The sequence below is a fragment of the Silurus aristotelis genome (assembly GCF_946808225.1).
Source record: "Silurus aristotelis genome assembly, chromosome: 15".
In the NCBI taxonomy this organism is placed as follows: domain Eukaryota; kingdom Metazoa; phylum Chordata; class Actinopteri; order Siluriformes; family Siluridae; genus Silurus; species Silurus aristotelis.
In genome coordinates, this window is record NC_139588.1 from 9,239,956 (window position 1) to 9,263,126 (window position 23,171).

The following is a 23,171-nucleotide window of genomic DNA, read 5'->3' on the forward strand; positions in this document are numbered from 1 at the left end:
CCCACTGAACCATCAGCCGGGAAGCTTGGTTAGAGCAGGTCTATCTTTCTTTTTAACCCATCAAAACAAGAATAAGAAGATGTAGGAACCAGAAATTTAACCTACCGCATGACTAGCAGACAGAAAGCCAGGTTTGAACCCTGACCACCAACATTAACAAAGTACCAGCCTTAACCCACTAACCCCAATTGGTGAGGACAGGCTAGGAAGCTTATTTAGAGCAGGTCTATCTTTCTTTTCAACCCATTAAAAACAAAAATATATTGCTAAAGAAAGATGTAGGAAGTGAATCCTGATCGTGACTGGCAGACAAAAAGCAGAATTCGAACCCTGAACCCCACCAAAAGCAAGAAACCTGATTTAACCCACTGAACCATCAGGGAGGACAAGGCAGAAAGGTTGTTTAGAGCAGGTCTATCTACCTTTAAACCATCAACACAAGAATATAAAGCTAAAGAAAGATTTAGGAAGCAGGAACATAATCTACATCGCAACTAGCAGGCAGAAAGCAGGATTCAAACCCTGATCCTCACCATCAACGAGGCACTAGCCTTAAGCCACTGAACCATGGAAGAGACCAGACTGGGAAGCATGTTTAGATGAGGCACAAGCCTTAAACCACTGAGCGACCACTGCTGAAAAGCATGTGTGCTTTTTGGAGGGTTCATACTTTGTTTCATGCCAGCGCAGTAAGAAAGAAGGCATGTAGGACTGGCTTTGAAACCTTATCACCAGCGTGGACTATATTAAGGACCATGTTCAGGCACAAGCCTTAACCCACTGAGCTACCACAGAAGTGCCTTTTTTTTTGGTGGAGTTATCTTTCATTAAAGACCAGGAAATCAAGATCATCAATCAAGATTAATCCAACACAGAAAGGACAGAATTGAAATGTTTTCAGAGGGGACGAGGTCCAGAAGTTTTATTTAGCAACACAGCAACCAGCTCGACCAGGAATCAAACTCTCAAACTCATCCTTGTGGGGATACTGACATTAACCCACTAGGCTATCACATCTATCTATCTATCTATCTATCTATCTATCTATCTATCTATCTATCTATCTATCTGTCTGTCTGTCTGTCTGTCTGTCTGTCTGTCTGTCTGTCTGTCTGTCTGTCTGTCTGTCTGTCTGTCTGTCTGCCAGTCAGTCAGTCAGTCAGTCAGTCAGTCTGTCTCTAAATGATGTCCACACATCTCTGCACTGATATAGCCTTTATATTGAATCACTGTACATATGCTTACATATATAACACATGCTGTAAATATGATACATGTTTAACACCTCCAAGCTGCCAGTTTTGGGCACCTGAGCAAGCACTTAACTCACTACTGCTCATTTAGTAAATGAGATCATTAAGAGTCGCTCGGGATAAACACTTCCAACAGGAAGTGGCTATATCTCGCTATCTTTGTCTCACTGTATATGTCTCTCTATTGCTGTCTCTCTATTTGTTTCTCACTCTTTCTAAAACTGTGTCTCTTTGTCTTTGTCTCTGTCTTTCCTGCTTACTTACATGTCTAACAAAGTTTTGAGTTTTGAAGTAAAGCCATTAGTGATCTATGATGAAAGACTTCCCTGTTTCGATTCTTACCTCTAGTTTCATATTGAACATTATAAGAAGTTTTTAAAAACAGGACAATAAAAGATCTTTAAAATTGGTTGCTGGCAAATCATGGTATATTAGTGGTGCAGGTGTTGGAGATGTGGTTCTTGTACCTGAGTCACTTCTCATAGACTTCGAGTTACTGAGAGATTGTACAGGAAGGAGAGGTTTTGACCCTCTACCATCATGATCTAAGAGAAAACACTGGTCTCCTAACTATAGAAAAGCCAAGGGTCAAATAAGCAAAGGCTTGTTTGCCTCTCCTGTGTTGGTGTAATGGTCAGTGAAGTGGTCGCTGCTATCTGACTCACCCGGATCGATTCCAACCCCTTAGTTTTCCTTTAAATTGTTTAAAAAGTTTTTAAAAAGAACCAAAAAAGGACCTAAAAATCAGCTTCTTGTAGGAGATCCTGTGGCTCAATTGGAAGTGCTTTACCTCTAGATTGAGAGGTTGCCGGTTCAAACCCCGGCCAGGGCTCAAAGTTAAGAGTGTGGAAGGTTCGGGTGGCCGTAGTGAGGAAGGTGTCAGAAATGGCTGCGAGGAAGGTTGGATGTGGTTGCGGAGGGCGTGTCCTGAAGCAGGGGGCAATATCCGGGCATCTGCCTCCCCGTTGTCTGAGAAACTGAAAACAGTGAGTTATGAAGCAAAAATGTTCAAAAAAGTATCGGCTTAGTTTTGCATATATAGGGGAAAAATTCTCACAAAAACCTATCACCCTCACTTTTTCTGAGGCTGTGAAGCAACCATTATTCACAGCCTTTGTTTACAGTCAACTACCTCATTGCCCACCAGACACTACTTTCCTCACAGATTGCCCAGAGTGGGGACAAGCCAGATTCGAACCAGCAATCTCTGAGCTCAGAGGCAAGGCTTTTATCACAAAGCCATCAAGTCCCACAAGACACCTTCTTTTTTTGGGGGGTTTATCGTTTGTTTCATGCTCCAAAGCAAGAAATTTAGACCAGACAGAAAGCAGGATTCGAACCCTGAACCCCACCAATAGCGAAATACCAGTCTTAACCCACTGAACCATCGGGAAGGACCAGCTGCGATGATTGTTTAGAGCAGTTGTATCTTTTCTTTCAAACCATCAACACAAGAATATAATGCTAAAGACAGACATAGGAAGCAAACCCATAACGTGACTAGCAGGGACAAAGCAGGATTCAAACCCTGATTCACACCATTAGCAAGGCACCAGCATTAACCCACTGAACCATCAGCCGGGAAGCTTGTTTAAAGCAGGTCTATCTTTCTTTTTAACCCATCAAAACAAGAATAAGAAGATGTAGGAACCAGAAATTTAACCTACCGCATGACTAGCAGACAGAAAGCCAGGTTTGAACCCTGACCACCAACATTAACAAAGTACCAGCCTTAACCCACTAACCCCAATTGGTGAGGACAGGCTAGGAAGCTTATTTAGAGCAGGTCTATCTTTCTTTTCAACCCATTAAAAACAAAAATATATTGCTAAAGAAAGATGTAGGAAGTGAATCCTGATCGTGACTGGCAGACAAAAAGCAGAATTCGAACCCTGAACCCCACCAAAAGCAAGAAACCTGATTTAACCCACTGAACCATCAGGGAAGACAAGGCAGAAAGGTTGTTTAGAGCAGGTCTATCTACCTTTAAACCATCAACACAAGAATATAAAGCTAAAGAAAGATTTAGGAAGCAGGAACATAATCTACATCGCAACTAGCAGGCAGAAAGCAGGATTCAAACCCTGATCCTCACCATCAACGAGGCACTAGCCGTAACCCACTGAACCATGGAAGAGACCAGACTGGGAAGCATGTTTAGATGAGGCACAAGCCTTAAACCACTGAGCGACCACTGCTGAAAAGCATGTGTGCTTTTTGGAGGGTTCATACTTTGTTTCATGCCAGCGCAGTAAGAAAGAAGGCATGTGGGACTCGCTTTGAAACCTTATCACCAGCGTGGACTATATTAAGGACCATGTTCAGGCACAAGCCTTAACCCACTGAGCTACCACAGAAGTGCCTTTTTTTTTGGTGGAGTTATCTTTCATTAAAGACCAGGAAATCAAGATCATCAATCAAGATTAATCCAACACAGAAAGGACAGAATTGAAATGTTTTCAGAGGGGACGAGGTCCAGAAGTTTTATTTAGCAACACAGCAACCAGCTCGACCAGGAATCAAACTCTCAAACTCATCCTTGTGGGGATACTGACATTAACCCACTAGGCTATCACATCTATCTATCTATCTATCTATCTATCTATCTATCTATCTATCTGTCTGTCTGTCTGTCTGTCTGTCTGTCTGTCTGTCTGTCTGTCTGTCTGTCTGTCTGCCAGTCAGTCAGTCAGTCAGTCAGTCAGTCTGTCTCTAAATGATGTCCACACATCTCTGCACTGATATAGCCTTTATATTGAATCACTGTACATATGCTTACATATATAACACATGCTGTAAATATGATACATGTTTAACACCTCCAAGCTGCCAGTTTTGGGCACCTGAGCAAGCACTTAACTCACTACTGCTCATTTAGTAAATGAGATCATTAAGAGTCGCTCGGGATAAACACTTCCAACAGGAAGTGGCTATATCTCGCTATCTTTGTCTCACTGTATATGTCTCTCTATTGCTGTCTCTCTATTTGTTTCTCACTCTTTCTAAAACTGTGTCTCTTTGTCTTTGTCTCTGTCTTTCCTGCTTACTTACATGTCTAACAAAGTTTTGAGTTTTGAAGTAAAGCCATTAGTGATCTATGATGAAAGACTTCCCTGTTTCGATTCTTACCTCTAGTTTCATATTGAACATTATAAGAAGTTTTTAAAAACAGGACAATAAAAGATCTTTAAAATTGGTTGCTGGCAAATCATGGTATATTAGTGGTGCAGGTGTTGGAGATGTGGTTCTTGTACCTGAGTCACTTCTCATAGACTTCGAGTTACTGAGAGATTGTACAGGAAGGAGAGGTTTTGACCCTCTACCATCATGATCTAAGAGAAAACACTGGTCTCCTAACTATAGAAAAGCCAAGGGTCAAATAAGCAAAGGCTTGTTTGCCTCTCCTGTGTTGGTGTAATGGTCAGTGAAGTGGTCGCTGCTATCTGACTCACCCGGATCGATTCCAACCCCTTAGTTTTCCTTTAAATTGTTTAAAAAGTTTTTAAAAAGAACCAAAAAAGGACCTAAAAATCAGCTTCTTGTAGGAGATCCTGTGGCTCAATTGGAAGTGCTTTACCTCTAGATTGAGAGGTTGCCGGTTCAAACCCCGGCCAGGGCTCAAAGTTAAGAGTGTGGAAGGTTCGGGTGGCCGTAGTGAGGAAGGTGTCAGAAATGGCTGCGAGGAAGGTTGGATGTGGTTGCGGAGGGCGTGTCCTGAAGCAGGGGGCAATATCCGGGCATCTGCCTCCCCGTTGTCTGAGAAACTGAAAACAGTGAGTTATGAAGCAAAAATGTTCAAAAAAGTATCGGCTTAGTTTTGCATATATAGGGGAAAAATTCTCACAAAAACCTATCACCCTCACTTTTTCTGAGGCTGTGAAGCAACCATTATTCACAGCCTTTGTTTACAGTCAACTACCTCATTGCCCACCAGACACTACTTTCCTCACAGATTGCCCAGAGTGGGGACAAGCCAGATTCGAACCAGCAATCTCTGAGCTCAGAGGCAAGGCTTTTATCACAAAGCCATCAAGTCCCACAAGACACCTTCTTTTTTTGGGGGGTTTATCGTTTGTTTCATGCTCCAAAGCAAGAAATTTAGACCAGACAGAAAGCAGGATTCGAACCCTGAACCCCACCAATAGCGAAATACCAGTCTTAACCCACTGAACCATCGGGAAGGACCAGCTGCGATGATTGTTTAGAGCAGTTGTATCTTTTCTTTCAAACCATCAACACAAGAATATAATGCTAAAGACAGACATAGGAAGCAAACCCATAACGTGACTAGCAGGGACAAAGCAGGATTCAAACCCTGATTCACACCATTAGCAAGGCACCAGCATTAACCCACTGAACCATCAGCCGGGAAGCTTGTTTAAAGCAGGTCTATCTTTCTTTTTAACCCATCAAAACAAGAATAAGAAGATGTAGGAACCAGAAATTTAACCTACCGCATGACTAGCAGACAGAAAGCCAGGTTTGAACCCTGACCACCAACATTAACAAAGTACCAGCCTTAACCCACTAACCCCAATTGGTGAGGACAGGCTAGGAAGCTTATTTAGAGCAGGTCTATCTTTCTTTTCAACCCATTAAAAACAAAAATATATTGCTAAAGAAAGATGTAGGAAGTGAATCCTGATCGTGACTGGCAGACAAAAAGCAGAATTCGAACCCTGAACCCCACCAAAAGCAAGAAACCTGATTTAACCCACTGAACCATCAGGGAAGACAAGGCAGAAAGGTTGTTTAGAGCAGGTCTATCTACCTTTAAACCATCAACACAAGAATATAAAGCTAAAGAAAGATTTAGGAAGCAGGAACATAATCTACATCGCAACTAGCAGGCAGAAAGCAGGATTCAAACCCTGATCCTCACCATCAACGAGGCACTAGCCGTAACCCACTGAACCATGGAAGAGACCAGACTGGGAAGCATGTTTAGATGAGGCACAAGCCTTAAACCACTGAGCGACCACTGCTGAAAAGCATGTGTGCTTTTTGGAGGGTTCATACTTTGTTTCATGCCAGCGCAGTAAGAAAGAAGGCATGTGGGACTCGCTTTGAAACCTTATCACCAGCGTGGACTATATTAAGGACCATGTTCAGGCACAAGCCTTAACCCACTGAGCTACCACAGAAGTGCCTTTTTTTTTGGTGGAGTTATCTTTCATTAAAGACCAGGAAATCAAGATCATCAATCAAGATTAATCCAACACAGAAAGGACAGAATTGAAATGTTTTCAGAGGGGACGAGGTCCAGAAGTTTTATTTAGCAACACAGCAACCAGCTCGACCAGGAATCAAACTCTCAAACTCATCCTTGTGGGGATACTGACATTAACCCACTAGGCTATCACATCTATCTATCTATCTATCTATCTATCTATCTATCTATCTATCTATCTGTCTGTCTGTCTGTCTGTCTGTCTGTCTGTCTGTCTGTCTGTCTGTCTGTCTGTCTGTCTGCCAGTCAGTCAGTCAGTCAGTCAGTCAGTCTGTCTCTAAATGATGTCCACACATCTCTGCACTGATATAGCCTTTATATTGAATCACTGTACATATGCTTACATATATAACACATGCTGTAAATATGATACATGTTTAACACCTCCAAGCTGCCAGTTTTGGGCACCTGAGCAAGCACTTAACTCACTACTGCTCATTTAGTAAATGAGATCATTAAGAGTCGCTCGGGATAAACACTTCCAACAGGAAGTGGCTATATCTCGCTATCTTTGTCTCACTGTATATGTCTCTCTATTGCTGTCTCTCTATTTGTTTCTCACTCTTTCTAAAACTGTGTCTCTTTGTCTTTGTCTCTGTCTTTCCTGCTTACTTACATGTCTAACAAAGTTTTGAGTTTTGAAGTAAAGCCATTAGTGATCTATGATGAAAGACTTCCCTGTTTCGATTCTTACCTCTAGTTTCATATTGAACATTATAAGAAGTTTTTAAAAACAGGACAATAAAAGATCTTTAAAATTGGTTGCTGGCAAATCATGGTATATTAGTGGTGCAGGTGTTGGAGATGTGGTTCTTGTACCTGAGTCACTTCTCATAGACTTCGAGTTACTGAGAGATTGTACAGGAAGGAGAGGTTTTGACCCTCTACCATCATGATCTAAGAGAAAACACTGGTCTCCTAACTATAGAAAAGCCAAGGGTCAAATAAGCAAAGGCTTGTTTGCCTCTCCTGTGTTGGTGTAATGGTCAGTGAAGTGGTCGCTGCTATCTGACTCACCCGGATCGATTCCAACCCCTTAGTTTTCCTTTAAATTGTTTAAAAAGTTTTTAAAAAGAACCAAAAAAGGACCTAAAAATCAGCTTCTTGTAGGAGATCCTGTGGCTCAATTGGAAGTGCTTTACCTCTAGATTGAGAGGTTGCCGGTTCAAACCCCGGCCAGGGCTCAAAGTTAAGAGTGTGGAAGGTTCGGGTGGCCGTAGTGAGGAAGGTGTCAGAAATGGCTGCGAGGAAGGTTGGATGTGGTTGCGGAGGGCGTGTCCTGAAGCAGGGGGCAATATCCGGGCATCTGCCTCCCCGTTGTCTGAGAAACTGAAAACAGGGAGTTATGAAGCAAAAATGTTCAAAAAAGTATCGGCTTAGTTTTGCATATATAGGGGAAAAATTCTCACAAAAACCTATCACCCTCACTTTTTCTGAGGCTGTGAAGCAACCATTATTCACAGCCTTTGTTTACAGTCAACTACCTCATTGCCCACCAGACACTACTTTCCTCACAGATTGCCCAGAGTGGGGACAAGCCAGATTCGAACCAGCAATCTCTGAGCTCAGAGGCAAGGCTTTTATCACAAAGCCATCAAGTCCCACAAGACACCTTCTTTTTTTGGGGGGTTTATCGTTTGTTTCATGCTCCAAAGCAAGAAATTTAGACCAGACAGAAAGCAGGATTCGAACCCTGAACCCCACCAATAGCGAAATACCAGTCTTAACCCACTGAACCATCGGGAAGGACCAGCTGCGATGATTGTTTAGAGCAGTTGTATCTTTTCTTTCAAACCATCAACACAAGAATATAATGCTAAAGACAGACATAGGAAGCAAACCCATAACGTGACTAGCAGGGACAAAGCAGGATTCAAACCCTGATTCACACCATTAGCAAGGCACCAGCATTAACCCACTGAACCATCAGCCGGGAAGCTTGTTTAAAGCAGGTCTATCTTTCTTTTTAACCCATCAAAACAAGAATAAGAAGATGTAGGAACCAGAAATTTAACCTACCGCATGACTAGCAGACAGAAAGCCAGGTTTGAACCCTGACCACCAACATTAACAAAGTACCAGCCTTAACCCACTAACCCCAATTGGTGAGGACAGGCTAGGAAGCTTATTTAGAGCAGGTCTATCTTTCTTTTCAACCCATTAAAAACAAAAATATATTGCTAAAGAAAGATGTAGGAAGTGAATCCTGATCGTGACTGGCAGACAAAAAGCAGAATTCGAACCCTGAACCCCACCAAAAGCAAGAAACCTGATTTAACCCACTGAACCATCAGGGAAGACAAGGCAGAAAGGTTGTTTAGAGCAGGTCTATCTACCTTTAAACCATCAACACAAGAATATAAAGCTAAAGAAAGATTTAGGAAGCAGGAACATAATCTACATCGCAACTAGCAGGCAGAAAGCAGGATTCAAACCCTGATCCTCACCATCAACGAGGCACTAGCCGTAACCCACTGAACCATGGAAGAGACCAGACTGGGAAGCATGTTTAGATGAGGCACAAGCCTTAAACCACTGAGCGACCACTGCTGAAAAGCATGTGTGCTTTTTGGAGGGTTCATACTTTGTTTCATGCCAGCGCAGTAAGAAAGAAGGCATGTGGGACTCGCTTTGAAACCTTATCACCAGCGTGGACTATATTAAGGACCATGTTCAGGCACAAGCCTTAACCCACTGAGCTACCACAGAAGTGCCTTTTTTTTTGGTGGAGTTATCTTTCATTAAAGACCAGGAAATCAAGATCATCAATCAAGATTAATCCAACACAGAAAGGACAGAATTGAAATGTTTTCAGAGGGGACGAGGTCCAGAAGTTTTATTTAGCAACACAGCAACCAGCTCGACCAGGAATCAAACTCTCAAACTCATCCTTGTGGGGATACTGACATTAACCCACTAGGCTATCACATCTATCTATCTATCTATCTATCTATCTATCTGTCTGTCTGTCTGTCTGTCTGTCTGTCTGTCTGTCTGTCTGTCTGTCTGTCTGTCTGTCTGTCTGCCAGTCAGTCAGTCAGTCAGTCAGTCAGTCTGTCTCTAAATGATGTCCACACATCTCTGCACTGATATAGCCTTTATATTGAATCACTGTACATATGCTTACATATATAACACATGCTGTAAATATGATACATGTTTAACACCTCCAAGCTGCCAGTTTTGGGCACCTGAGCAAGCACTTAACTCACTACTGCTCATTTAGTAAATGAGATCATTAAGAGTCGCTCGGGATAAACACTTCCAACAGGAAGTGGCTATATCTCGCTATCTTTGTCTCACTGTATATGTCTCTCTATTGCTGTCTCTCTATTTGTTTCTCACTCTTTCTAAAACTGTGTCTCTTTGTCTTTGTCTCTGTCTTTCCTGCTTACTTACATGTCTAACAAAGTTTTGAGTTTTGAAGTAAAGCCATTAGTGATCTATGATGAAAGACTTCCCTGTTTCGATTCTTACCTCTAGTTTCATATTGAACATTATAAGAAGTTTTTAAAAACAGGACAATAAAAGATCTTTAAAATTGGTTGCTGGCAAATCATGGTATATTAGTGGTGCAGGTGTTGGAGATGTGGTTCTTGTACCTGAGTCACTTCTCATAGACTTCGAGTTACTGAGAGATTGTACAGGAAGGAGAGGTTTTGACCCTCTACCATCATGATCTAAGAGAAAACACTGGTCTCCTAACTATAGAAAAGCCAAGGGTCAAATAAGCAAAGGCTTGTTTGCCTCTCCTGTGTTGGTGTAATGGTCAGTGAAGTGGTCGCTGCTATCTGACTCACCCGGATCGATTCCAACCCCTTAGTTTTCCTTTAAATTGTTTAAAAAGTTTTTAAAAAGAACCAAAAAAGGACCTAAAAATCAGCTTCTTGTAGGAGATCCTGTGGCTCAATTGGAAGTGCTTTACCTCTAGATTGAGAGGTTGCCGGTTCAAACCCCGGCCAGGGCTCAAAGTTAAGAGTGTGGAAGGTTCGGGTGGCCGTAGTGAGGAAGGTGTCAGAAATGGCTGCGAGGAAGGTTGGATGTGGTTGCGGAGGGCGTGTCCTGAAGCAGGGGGCAATATCCGGGCATCTGCCTCCCCGTTGTCTGAGAAACTGAAAACAGGGAGTTATGAAGCAAAAATGTTCAAAAAAGTATCGGCTTAGTTTTGCATATATAGGGGAAAAATTCTCACAAAAACCTATCACCCTCACTTTTTCTGAGGCTGTGAAGCAACCATTATTCACAGCCTTTGTTTACAGTCAACTACCTCATTGCCCACCAGACACTACTTTCCTCACAGATTGCCCAGAGTGGGGACAAGCCAGATTCGAACCAGCAATCTCTGAGCTCAGAGGCAAGGCTTTTATCACAAAGCCATCAAGTCCCACAAGACACCTTCTTTTTTTGGGGGGTTTATCGTTTGTTTCATGCTCCAAAGCAAGAAATTTAGACCAGACAGAAAGCAGGATTCGAACCCTGAACCCCACCAATAGCGAAATACCAGTCTTAACCCACTGAACCATCGGGAAGGACCAGCTGCGATGATTGTTTAGAGCAGTTGTATCTTTTCTTTCAAACCATCAACACAAGAATATAATGCTAAAGACAGACATAGGAAGCAAACCCATAACGTGACTAGCAGGGACAAAGCAGGATTCAAACCCTGATTCACACCATTAGCAAGGCACCAGCATTAACCCACTGAACCATCAGCCGGGAAGCTTGTTTAAAGCAGGTCTATCTTTCTTTTTAACCCATCAAAACAAGAATAAGAAGATGTAGGAACCAGAAATTTAACCTACCGCATGACTAGCAGACAGAAAGCCAGGTTTGAACCCTGACCACCAACATTAACAAAGTACCAGCCTTAACCCACTAACCCCAATTGGTGAGGACAGGCTAGGAAGCTTATTTAGAGCAGGTCTATCTTTCTTTTCAACCCATTAAAAACAAAAATATATTGCTAAAGAAAGATGTAGGAAGTGAATCCTGATCGTGACTGGCAGACAAAAAGCAGAATTCGAACCCTGAACCCCACCAAAAGCAAGAAACCTGATTTAACCCACTGAACCATCAGGGAAGACAAGGCAGAAAGGTTGTTTAGAGCAGGTCTATCTACCTTTAAACCATCAACACAAGAATATAAAGCTAAAGAAAGATTTAGGAAGCAGGAACATAATCTACATCGCAACTAGCAGGCAGAAAGCAGGATTCAAACCCTGATCCTCACCATCAACGAGGCACTAGCCGTAACCCACTGAACCATGGAAGAGACCAGACTGGGAAGCATGTTTAGATGAGGCACAAGCCTTAAACCACTGAGCGACCACTGCTGAAAAGCATGTGTGCTTTTTGGAGGGTTCATACTTTGTTTCATGCCAGCGCAGTAAGAAAGAAGGCATGTGGGACTCGCTTTGAAACCTTATCACCAGCGTGGACTATATTAAGGACCATGTTCAGGCACAAGCCTTAACCCACTGAGCTACCACAGAAGTGCCTTTTTTTTTGGTGGAGTTATCTTTCATTAAAGACCAGGAAATCAAGATCATCAATCAAGATTGATCCAACACAGAAAGGACAGAATTGAAATGTTTTCAGAGGGGACGAGGTCCAGAAGTTTTATTTAGCAACACAGCAACCAGCTCGACCAGGAATCAAACTCTCAAACTCATCCTTGTGGGGATACTGACATTAACCCACTAGGCTATCACATCTATCTATCTATCTATCTATCTATCTATCTATCTATCTATCTATCTATCTATCTATCTATCTATCTATCTATCTATCTATCTATCTAGCTGTCTGTCTGTCTGTCTGTCTGTCTGTCTGTCTGTCTGCCAGTCAGTCAGTCAGTCAGTCAGTCAGTCTGTCTCTAAATGATGTCCACACATCTCTGCACTGATATAGCCTTTATATTGAATCACTGTACATATGCTTACATATATAACACATGCTGTAAATATGATACATGTTTAACACCTCCAAGCTGCCAGTTTTGGGCACCTGAGCAAGCACTTAACTCACTACTGCTCATTTAGTAAATGAGATCATTAAGAGTCGCTCGGGATAAACACTTCCAACAGGAAGTGGCTATATCTCGCTATCTTTGTCTCACTGTATATGTCTCTCTATTGCTGTCTCTCTATTTGTTTCTCACTCTTTCTAAAACTGTGTCTCTTTGTCTTTGTCTCTGTCTTTCCTGCTTACTTACATGTCTAACAAAGTTTTGAGTTTTGAAGTAAAGCCATTAGTGATCTATGATGAAAGACTTCCCTGTTTCGATTCTTACCTCTAGTTTCATATTGAACATTATAAGAAGTTTTTAAAAACAGGACAATAAAAGATCTTTAAAATTGGTTGCTGGCAAATCATGGTATATTAGTGGTGCAGGTGTTGGAGATGTGGTTCTTGTACCTGAGTCACTTTTCATAGACTTCGAGTTACTGAGAGATTGTACAGGAAGGAGAGGTTTTGACCCTCTACCATCATGATCTAAGAGAAAACACTGGTCTCCTAACTATAGAAAAGCCAAGGGTCAAATAAGCAAAGGCTTGTTTGCCTCTCCTGTGTTGGTGTAATGGTCAGTGAAGTGGTCGCTGCTATCTGACTCACCCGGATCGATTCCAACCCCTTAGTTTTCCTTTAAATTGTTTAAAAAGTTTTTAAAAAGAACCAAAAAAGGACCTAAAAATCAGCTTCTTGTAGGAGATCCTGTGGCTCAATTGGAAGAGCTTTACCTCTAGATTGAGAGGTTGCCGGTTCAAACCCCGGCCAGAGCTCAAAGTTAAGCGTGTGGAGAGTTCGGGTGGCCGTAGTGAGAAAGGTGTCAGAAATGGCTGCGTGGAAGGTTGGATGTGGTTGCGGAGGGCGTGTCCTGAAGGCGGGGGCAATATCCGGGCATCTGCCCCCCCGGTGTCTGAGAAGCTGAAAACAGGGAGTTATGAAGCAAAAATGTTCAAAAAAGTGTCGACTTAGTTTTGCATATATAGGGGAAAAATTCTCACAAAAACCTATCACCCTCACTTTTTCTGAGGCTGTGAAGCAACCATTATTCACAGCCAACTACCTCATTGCCCACCAGACACTACTTTCCACACAGCTTACCCAGTGTGGGGACAAGCCAGATTCGAACCAGCAACCTCTGAGCTCAGAGGCAAGGCTTTTATCGCAAAGCCATCAAGTCCCACAAGACACCTTCTTTTTTTGGGGGGTTTATCGTTTGTTTCAGGCTCCAAAGCAAGAAATTTAGACCAGACAGAAAGCAGGATTCGAACCCTGAACGCCACCAATAGCGAAATACCAGTCTTAACCCACTGAACCATCGGGAAGGACCAGCTGCAATGATTGTTTAGAGCAGTTGTATCTTTTCTTTTAAACCATCAACACAAGAATATAATGCTAAAGACAGACATAGGAAGCAAACCCATAACGTGACTAGCAGGGACAAAGCAGGATTCAAACCTTGATTCACACCATTAGCAAGGCACCAGCATTAACCCACTGAACCATCAGCCGGGAAGCTTGTTTAGAGCAGGTCTATCTTTCTTTTTAACCCATCAAAACAAGAATAAGAAGATATAGGAGTCAGAAATTTAACCTACCGCATGACTAGCAGACAGAAAGCCAGGTGTGAACCCTGACCACCAACATTAACAAAGTACCAGCCTTAACCCACTAACCCCAATTGGTGAGGACAGGCTAGGACGCGTATTTAGAGCAGGTCTATCTTTCTTTTTTAACCCATTAAAAACAAAAATATATTGCTAAAGAAAGATGTAGGAAGTGAATCCTGATCGTGACTGGCAGACAAAAAGCAGGATTCGAACCCTGAACCCCACCAAAAGCAAGAAACCTGATTTAACCCACTGAACCATCAGGGAAGACTAGGCAGGAAGGTTGTTTAGAGCAGGTCTATCTACCTTTAAACCATCAACACAAGAATATAAAGCTAAAAAAAGATTTAGGAAGCAGGAACATAATCTACATCGCAACTAGCAGGCAGAAAGCAGGATTCAAACCCTGATCTTCACCATCAACGAGGCACTAGCCTTAACACACTGAACCATGGAAGAGACCAGACTGGGAAGCATGTCCCTATCCTATCTTATAGGGATCCTATCCTAACCCTATCTTTCATTAAAGACCAGGAAATCAAGATCATCAATCAAGATTGATCCAACACAGAAAGGACAGAATTGAAATGTTTTCAGAGGGGACAAGGTCCAAAAGTTTTATTTAGCAACACAGCAACCAGCTCGACCAGGAATCAAACTCTCAAACTCATCCTTGTGGGGATACTGACATTAACCCACTAGGCTATCACATCCATCCATCTATCCATCTATCTATCTATCTATCTATCTATCTATCTATCTATCTATCTATCTATCTATCTATCTATCTATCTATCTATCTATATGATGTGCGGTCCAGTTAACAGCTAACACAGGTAGCAGTAATAACTACTTTTTTCTTAAGTACATGTCAGAGCCAAAACTTCTTTACTTTCACTTAAGTAAAAAAGTTTAATCAGTACTTCAACTTTTACCCGAGTATTTTAAAACAGGAGTATCTGTACTTCTACTTAAGTAAAGGATGTGTGTACCTTTGCCACCTATGGTGTCCCACAAGGCTCAGTACACAGTCCCCTCTTTTTCTCCCTCTATACCCACTTCATTGGTGAAGTCATATCCTGACATGGGTTTTCTTACCACTGCTATGCAGATGACATTCAACTCATCTGTTCTTTCCCTTGATGATCCAAAATGCAGCTGCACGACTTGTGTTCAATCTGCATAAGTTCTCCCACACCACCCCACTGCTGCGCTCCCTTCACTGGCTTCCAGTAGCTGCATGTATCAGATTCAAAACACTGATTCTTGCCTACAAGATCAAAAATGGGTCAGCACCCTCTTACCTCAGAGACCTTATCACTCCTTGCACTGCACCATGTTGTCTAAACATCGCTCTGGACAAATGCTAAATGCCACAAATGTAAATTTAAATGATAATATTGATGTTTTAAATCCTAAAATTGTCTGGACTTCGGCCTGTTTGAATCTATGTATTTGTTTCTTCAAGTCTGAGTTATCGAAATGTATATTTATAATTATTATCTTTTTGATTAACATCTACATGTATCTAATTTCTTGTACATGTAAATGAATTAATTAACGATCATTATGTAGACAAAACCAAAGAAATATAACCCATAATGCTGTAGTACCTTCTGTTTAACATATACTAACTGTCCTCTTATTAGAAACACCTGCAGATTCATGCAGTTATTTAATCAGCCAATCATTAAGCAGCAGTCTTCTTCTTCTTCTCCTTCTTCTTTCGGCTGTCTCCATACCCTCTCTCCTCTACATCTGCCTTTTTCAAACCAATGTCTTCCCTTACCACATCCATAAACCTCCTCCTTGGCCTTACTCTTTTCCTCCTTCCTGGCGGCTCCATCCTCAGCATTCTCCTACAGATGTACCCCATGTCCGTCCTCGGCATATGTCCAAACCATCTCAATCTTGCCTCCCACACCTTGCCTCCAAAATGTCCTACATGCACTGTCCCTCTTATAAACTCGTTTTTAATCCTGTCCATCCTTGTCAATCCCAATGAAAACCTCAACATCTTCAGCACTTCTACCTCCAGCTCCACCTCCTGTCTTTTACTCAATGCTCTACACCATCTCTAAACCATACATCACAGGTCTCACCACAGTCCTATAAACTTTCCCTTTCACTCTCACAGATACTCTTCTATCACAAATCACTCCTGTCACTCTTCTCCACTCACTCCACCCTGCCTGCACTCTTTTCTTCACTTCTCTAACACACTCTCTTTGCACTGTTGACCCAAGGTACCTGAACTCCTCCACCTTCACCACCTCTTCTTCTTGCAACCGCACCACTCCACTGCCCTCCCTCTCATCCACACACATGTACTCTGTCTTACTCCTACTGACTTTTATTCCCCTTCTCTCCAGCATGTACCTCCACCTCCAGGCTCTTCTCAACCTGCTCCCTACTCTCACTACAAATCACAATCATAGTCCACCGAGACTTCTGTCTGACCTTATCCGTCAACCTGTCCATCACCACTGCAAACGGTAAAGGGCTCAGACCCAATCCTTGATGCAGTTCAACCTCCACCTTAAACAAGTCTGTCGTTCCTACTGCACACTTCACTGCTGTCACACTGTCCTCATACATGTCCTGCACCACCCTCACATACTTCTCTGACACACCTGACTTCCTCATACAATACCACAACTCCTCTCCTCTCAGCACCCTGTTGTACGCTTTTTCTAAATCCACAAACACACAATGCAACTCCTTCTGACCTTCTCTATACTTCTCCATTAACATTCTCAAAGCAAATAATGCGTCTGTGGTGCTCTTACTCGGCATAAAACCATACTATTGCTCACGCATGGTTACCTCTTCTTTCAGCCTGGCTTCCACTACTCTTTCAGAACTTCATGGTGTGACTGATCAAATTTATTTTCCTGTAGTTACTGCAGGTCTGCACATCTCCCTTATTCTTAAAGATCGGTACCAGCACACCCCTTCTCTCACCTTCCAAAATCTTGTTGAAAAATCTGGTTAAAAACTCAACTGCCATCTCTCCTAAACATCTAAATGCTTCTACTGGTATGTCATCTGATCCAACCGACTTTCCACTCTTCATCCACTTGACACAGTCAAATGACTGCACCTCTAAAAAACCCTCTGTCAAGCTCCTGAAGATGGCGAACGACACTACAGTCATTTAGCGTGACTGCAAGATAACAGAGCCAAGGGTCAACCGGCAGCAGAAAAAAGTGCGCGTCTCAAGTCATCCAAGGCATGTAAGCATTTTATATTAAACGCAACAAAGAAAATGGTACTTGGAAGTTATGCAAGGCGGAGCTTCTGTTGCATGGAAGTATCACAGTGATGCACGAGCACGTGAAAAGAAAACATACTGGTGTCATGGATGAAGGTGAAACATGAGCACGGTAAGTAAAAACTGTAGAATCATCATCATGTGGAAATGGTACAGTTTAATGATGTGTTATTGAACTGTTTGTTTGTAACTTCTGCACAGTCGCACTGGATCTGTTCTGTCGTGGCTCGTGAGCAGCAGATTGCGCAATCAGTTCACTCGTGACATGGTGACGGATTTAATTCAACCAGTGCGAACAAACACTAAATCTAGAAGCAGCAAATAACAGCAGCAGTAAACAATTACATTTGTAGTCACTGTCGTGGTTTTTAGTGAATGATTATGCATTTGTAAACAAGTGCATATTTTTTCCACATTTCTTCTTTTTAATTAAGCCTGTTAATTTGCTACGTTTCTGCGTTCCATTTACTTTTATAGTATTTGTTTACTACAACAGTAACTGATCTGCTTTCAAACGTGATTTACTGCAGCTTTATTATGTTTAAATGCTTGTTTTTTTTATATTACTTTTAAATATACTTTATTTATGTATATATCATTTAATTATTATACAAAATTTAATTATATAATTTAGATGCTTATATCTTTACAAATGGGACAAAATATCTGTGTATTTCTTTTAACCAAAAATTGTATAGAACATTTTTTATTATATTTTTTAAGCATGGTTGTAAACTTGCCATTTAAAATACAATACAATTGTTGATTTACACAAATGGATTCTCCTTGCATATTCAAATACTGTTTATTTATTTATTTATTTAAAAAAGAACCCAGCATGAGTGAATTTGTTCAAAGGAGAAATCCCACATGCACGCCACAACAAGCAGCTACTATACGCTTTATAATGTCGAAATGAAAGATAATTAAACTCAATATGTGGCTTTTTGTTTTTTTAAAGTACATTTTTGTACATAAATACCATGAATTTGGTATTTATATAGTTATAATAAGCAAAACATCTAATAACAACAAGAAAATTAATCGATTCATTAGAAACAATCGTCCGATTAATCGGAATAATCGTTAGTTACAGTTCTAGTTGAAACCCATATTCCCCAAAGACGTGATGTTTTGTGTGTATGCTGAGAGGCTTTTCTGGTCATTATGGTTGTATAAAATGATTATGTGAGGTACTGGACATTTTCTTGTATCTTTATTGATCAAAGTCATTTCCACACACAGAGTGGTCTTTCACTCAGGGGTTCATGAAATACACAAACCAGCCCTTCTGGTAGCAGTAATCAAAATCACAGAGATCCCACTTTTCCCCTAATTTTGATGTTTGCTATATTATATTTTATGTATATTTAAATTGTAAATGACAATATATACTTATTTTTTGCTGTACTTTATTTTTTAAAAACAAATAAACACTTGACATTTTGTTTAAAAAACAAAACAAAAAACAATATTAATTGTCTTATGTAATAATCTTTGGGTACATGCACGTAAACCACGTACATCGTGCATATCCTATATTGTATAGTGCAAAAGTACCTTCATTTAAAGGCCCCGATCTGTATTTAATGGAGGCACATCATTTTAATGTCACTTTGGTTCGAGGCAGAGAAAGCAATCAATGAAAATGCCTTGATTTATAATGTTACAAACAAGAAGAGTCCAAGGTAATATTAAACCAGCTAATGCACTGTGGTCATCCGTGATCACATCAGTGAGGCATTCAATACTTACATTACATCACAAATCAATGTTTCTTAGATTGTCAGTTTCCTCCGGGGGACACAAAGGTCACTAGTGACAAACCAAATAACGCTCTGGTTTGATGTTGCGCTTAATAGCAAGTGTTTCCTGTAAGACATAGTCTGTCAATTCTCTGTAAGCACCCAAATGAAGAGATACATCCTTATGGCTCTTGTCACCATGTTAGCAGTTGAGTCCAATGCAACAAGCCATTTCACTATTGCCACTGTCAGTGTGCTTTTCGATAGAGCTGCATTTTTTTATCTGGTGTCATTTCCTACGACTCCAGCTTCAACCAGTCTTTTCTGCATAAGATACTGACAAGGCATAAAATCTCCTCTCAAACCACCAGGAGCAACTAGAAGCTTTGCATATATAGCCAGGCCTTTTCTCTGTTTTCGTCTCATGAGCTGGTGCTTACATTGATGAGTTCCGATTGTGCAAGAGATCTTATTTTCATGAGTCCAGGAGTTGCAATATAGTATGTGACATCCATAAGCAGCGAGTACTGTTCTCGAGTTTGTCGAGAAATGAATGTGATTCATGCTTGTGAGGAATTTGTAAAAGGGTAGAAGTATGCATGTTTGTAGTGTAAAGTCAGTAATGTGTATAATGTAACTTGTATGGAACAAAATAGCAGTGGCTGCAGGGAGACAATGGGCAAAATGACCTCAGTTCCACTGCCAGTTGTGAAAATACTGAGCAATCTATAGCTTTGGGGGAAACTGCAGATTTTAGACACTCATATGGACGTTTCCATTTTATAAAGAACTCCTAGTGATGAGGAGCTTCAGTATGAGGTTTCTGAAGCACACTTGGAATCTAGGTTCTCTGGATAAGCCATGCTTCCTGCCAGCTGGTGGCTGCAGCGATTGGGTGCAGCCTAATGGCTCACTGGCAAAGCAAGCCTTATACTTCGAAGCTGATCTCACGGGAGCGACTAAAGAGTGGCTCGGTGGGCAAAAGCGTGTCAGAGTAACTGCGCCGCATGTTCGTGGAGCTACATGTAGTCTTGATGGCCACTTCGTATGGAGGTGGAGGTTCCATCTCCCAGTGGGGTGGTGGCCCTCGAGCAGCTGGGCTGAAACATGTCGGCTCCATGGGAGGATAGTCGAAATCTTCGCTGTACAGCCCTCGTCTTTGCCTTTCCAAAGTCCTTAAACATTTACATAAAGACACACACAAACACACACATTCAGATATACATGCTCATAAGATTGCGTTCTTTTAAACGTTGTCAGAACGCGAACCTGGATTTATGATACTTAAACATAAAAAAGGACAAATTTAAGTGCAAATCTCAGACGAATTTATATGCAGCTCTAAAAATAAACAGTTAAGGATAAACTGGGATTAATATCAATAGAGAATATTTCAGATTAAAGATTGGTTCCGAATCAAAGTATATTTTTTACAGTCATGTCCTCTAGTCAAGTCAAGTCAAGTTTATTTCAATAGCGCTTTTCACAACAGACATTGCCTTAAAGCAGCTTTACAGAAATCAACAGTCAAGGTGAATGGTGGGCATTTATCCCTGATGAGCAGCCATGGCGACTGTGGCAAGGAAAAACTCCCTTAGATGTTATGAGCAAGAAACCTTGAGAGGAACCAGACTCAAAAGGGGAACCCATCCTCATTTGGGTGACTCTACAGCAGGAATTCAAGTAACCATCTTTTTCAACACTTGGACTGTGAGGAATTTTAGTTGAGTAGTCATTTGGCCAACTGTATGATCAGATCTGACACTGACACACATTCAATAAGCGTAAACCAGTTCCGACTCAACATGTCCAAATCAGTTATTAACATTTTCATAATCAATTTATGCTTCATTTTTCTTTCAGAAAAGACATTTACTAAATGCTTAAATGAATCTGTGTTTAATGAAGCTATTTTAGATATATAATTGGTTAGAGAATTATTTCCAACTCTTTATGATATATAAGTGGTATTATAAGGTTTACACTAGGTGGCGCACAAACCGTGATTTTTGCTTTCAGGGAATATAAATACATAAACTGATGTTGAAAATGGTTTCCAGTTGAGTGAATTACAAAAGGGTTTGTAGTGACTCCCATGACCCTTTACATTTGTGAGTTTGGAGGTTCTCATGAGTTTGTTCAATAAGGGAACAATACTCCTCATTGTATTATTTAATTTCTCAGAGACATTATCCTCAACATCAAGGTTGCATTTAAAATAATTATGCCATCAAATCGTAAACAATGCATGGCCAGTTTTTTTATAGCTTCTGCCCAACTCATTTTTCATCTTAGAGTTCTTGCTAAAGTATATGGCACACCTCAATAGATAAAAATGCCTAATGCTTACAAGTGCAATCAATCCCTAAATCAATCCAAACAGCATTTCATGCTAGATAATGAAAGGTGCATGTTCCTAGACAGACAAATAAATATACAAGATGCCATCAGTTGTAAAAAAAAATAAATAATAATAAAATAAAATAAAAAATAAAGTGTGGACCTTTCTCTCTCTCTTTATTATTATTATTATTATTATTTATTTTTTTATTTTTTTAATATTCAGACTCATTTTATATCTACATAGTTACTTCAGTGGACAGAGCTTTCTGCTGTCCAAGAATTTCTAATTCAGGTGGTTGTACAGCAAATTAAGTGCACGTGCATTCAAAGAACATTAACCTTATTTTAATTTATTTTTTTTATTTTGCATTCAGGATTATTATTAACCAAAACCTTTATTCTGTAATCATCATCTTTCCCAGTCCTCAGTTTGTTGTGTTGATTGTTATTTTGTGCATGAAAAAAAACCTCACTATTGAAATTAATCAATGGAGGTGCAGTGCAATGCAAGCATGCATAAGAGAGGGTACAGTGGACATTTGGGACATGATTGTAGGGAAAGATATACTGTATGTTTACCTGTGCAAGAAGACAGACTGGGACTCCGGGAAGTGGCTCCCGGGCGGGGGGCTGAACAGCACATGCCCGTAGTCGTGTGTGTATTCGTTCGTGTAGGAACCCTGCCGACTCTTTCCGTTCATTGCCCAAAAGAGGCCGAGAATGAGCATGACTGCGCCGAGCACCACGCAGCACAGGCTGAACGCCTGCAGGCGGCTTTGGCTGGACGTGAGGAAGGCGGTCGAGCCGCCGGTGACAATGAGGAAGACCCCAACGAACACGGCTCCATGATGCAGAGAAGGCATCTCCAAACTTTAACCCAGGGCTCCTGTCTCTCACGCTCGCTCACACACACACACACACACACACACACACACACACACACTCTTTACTCTTTCTCTCTCATGCACGCACGCACGCGCAAGCTCCTTAAAAAGTTCCTTAAAAGTTGCAAAATCCCATCTCATCCAGATTTTTTTTTTACTTTCTTCCTTTATTTTTTTCTCCTCCTCACAATTTGTTAAGGCTACAATCTGCTTCTCGAGATGGTTTCCCTTGATAAGATCTCATGACGAGTCCAAAAAAAAAAGTCCTCTCGTGCGCAAAACCATCATTCCGATTTATTACGGTTTTTCGGAAAAAAAAAAAAAAGAAGAAAAGAAAAAGAAAATGGGAAGCTGAAAGATGCTGTTCATTCAGTCTTCCGGTTGCGTCCTCCCTCGCTTCATGTAGGTGATCAATGTGTGTCTATCATGTAGTACCGTTACACACTAGCCCGAGTGTGTGCGTGCGTGTGCGTGCGCGTGTGTGCGCGCGTGCACTAGTGAACATTCGCCCCACCCTGCTGTTTTCCCGCAACGCACGCGCTTTTTTTCTTTCCCACACCACGTTTCTTCATGGTGAACGAGCGCGCGCGCGCGTTTAGCTTCAAACAAACACCGACTTTAACGTTGCACTTCAAAAACTACATATTTTACAAATGTTTCAAAGTGAAAAATGGGCCATTATGACATCATGCATGAATGTATTAATTTTAATATTCTGTGATATTGTATATAATATATTTCCTTCTATATCTTGCAGAACCCACGCGCTCTTTTCTTTGATCTGTTCAGGTGGTCCCTGAGGCAATGGTCCGATTGTCCTCCTCGA

At 41.2% G+C, this 23,171-nt stretch overlaps 2 protein-coding genes across 2 annotated transcripts in view; both read right to left on the reverse strand.

Annotated features, from left to right (window-relative positions):
• The window catches only part of LOC310738371 (ciliary microtubule-associated protein 2-like), a 365,395-nt gene that overhangs the window by 320,708 nt on the left and 21,516 nt on the right, over positions 1-23,171 (reverse strand). The window lies entirely within an intron of this gene.
• LOC310738392 (uncharacterized protein) lies at positions 17,328-23,146 on the reverse strand. The gene is made up of 2 exons (XM_083563380.1): positions 22,041-23,146; positions 17,328-20,293 (listed from the first exon to the last, which is right to left on the reverse strand). Exons 1-2 carry the CDS (start codon positions 22,322-22,324, stop codon positions 20,047-20,049), a joined length of 531 nt encoding a protein of 176 aa, XP_083419506.1. The 5' UTR covers positions 22,325-23,146; the 3' UTR covers positions 17,328-20,046.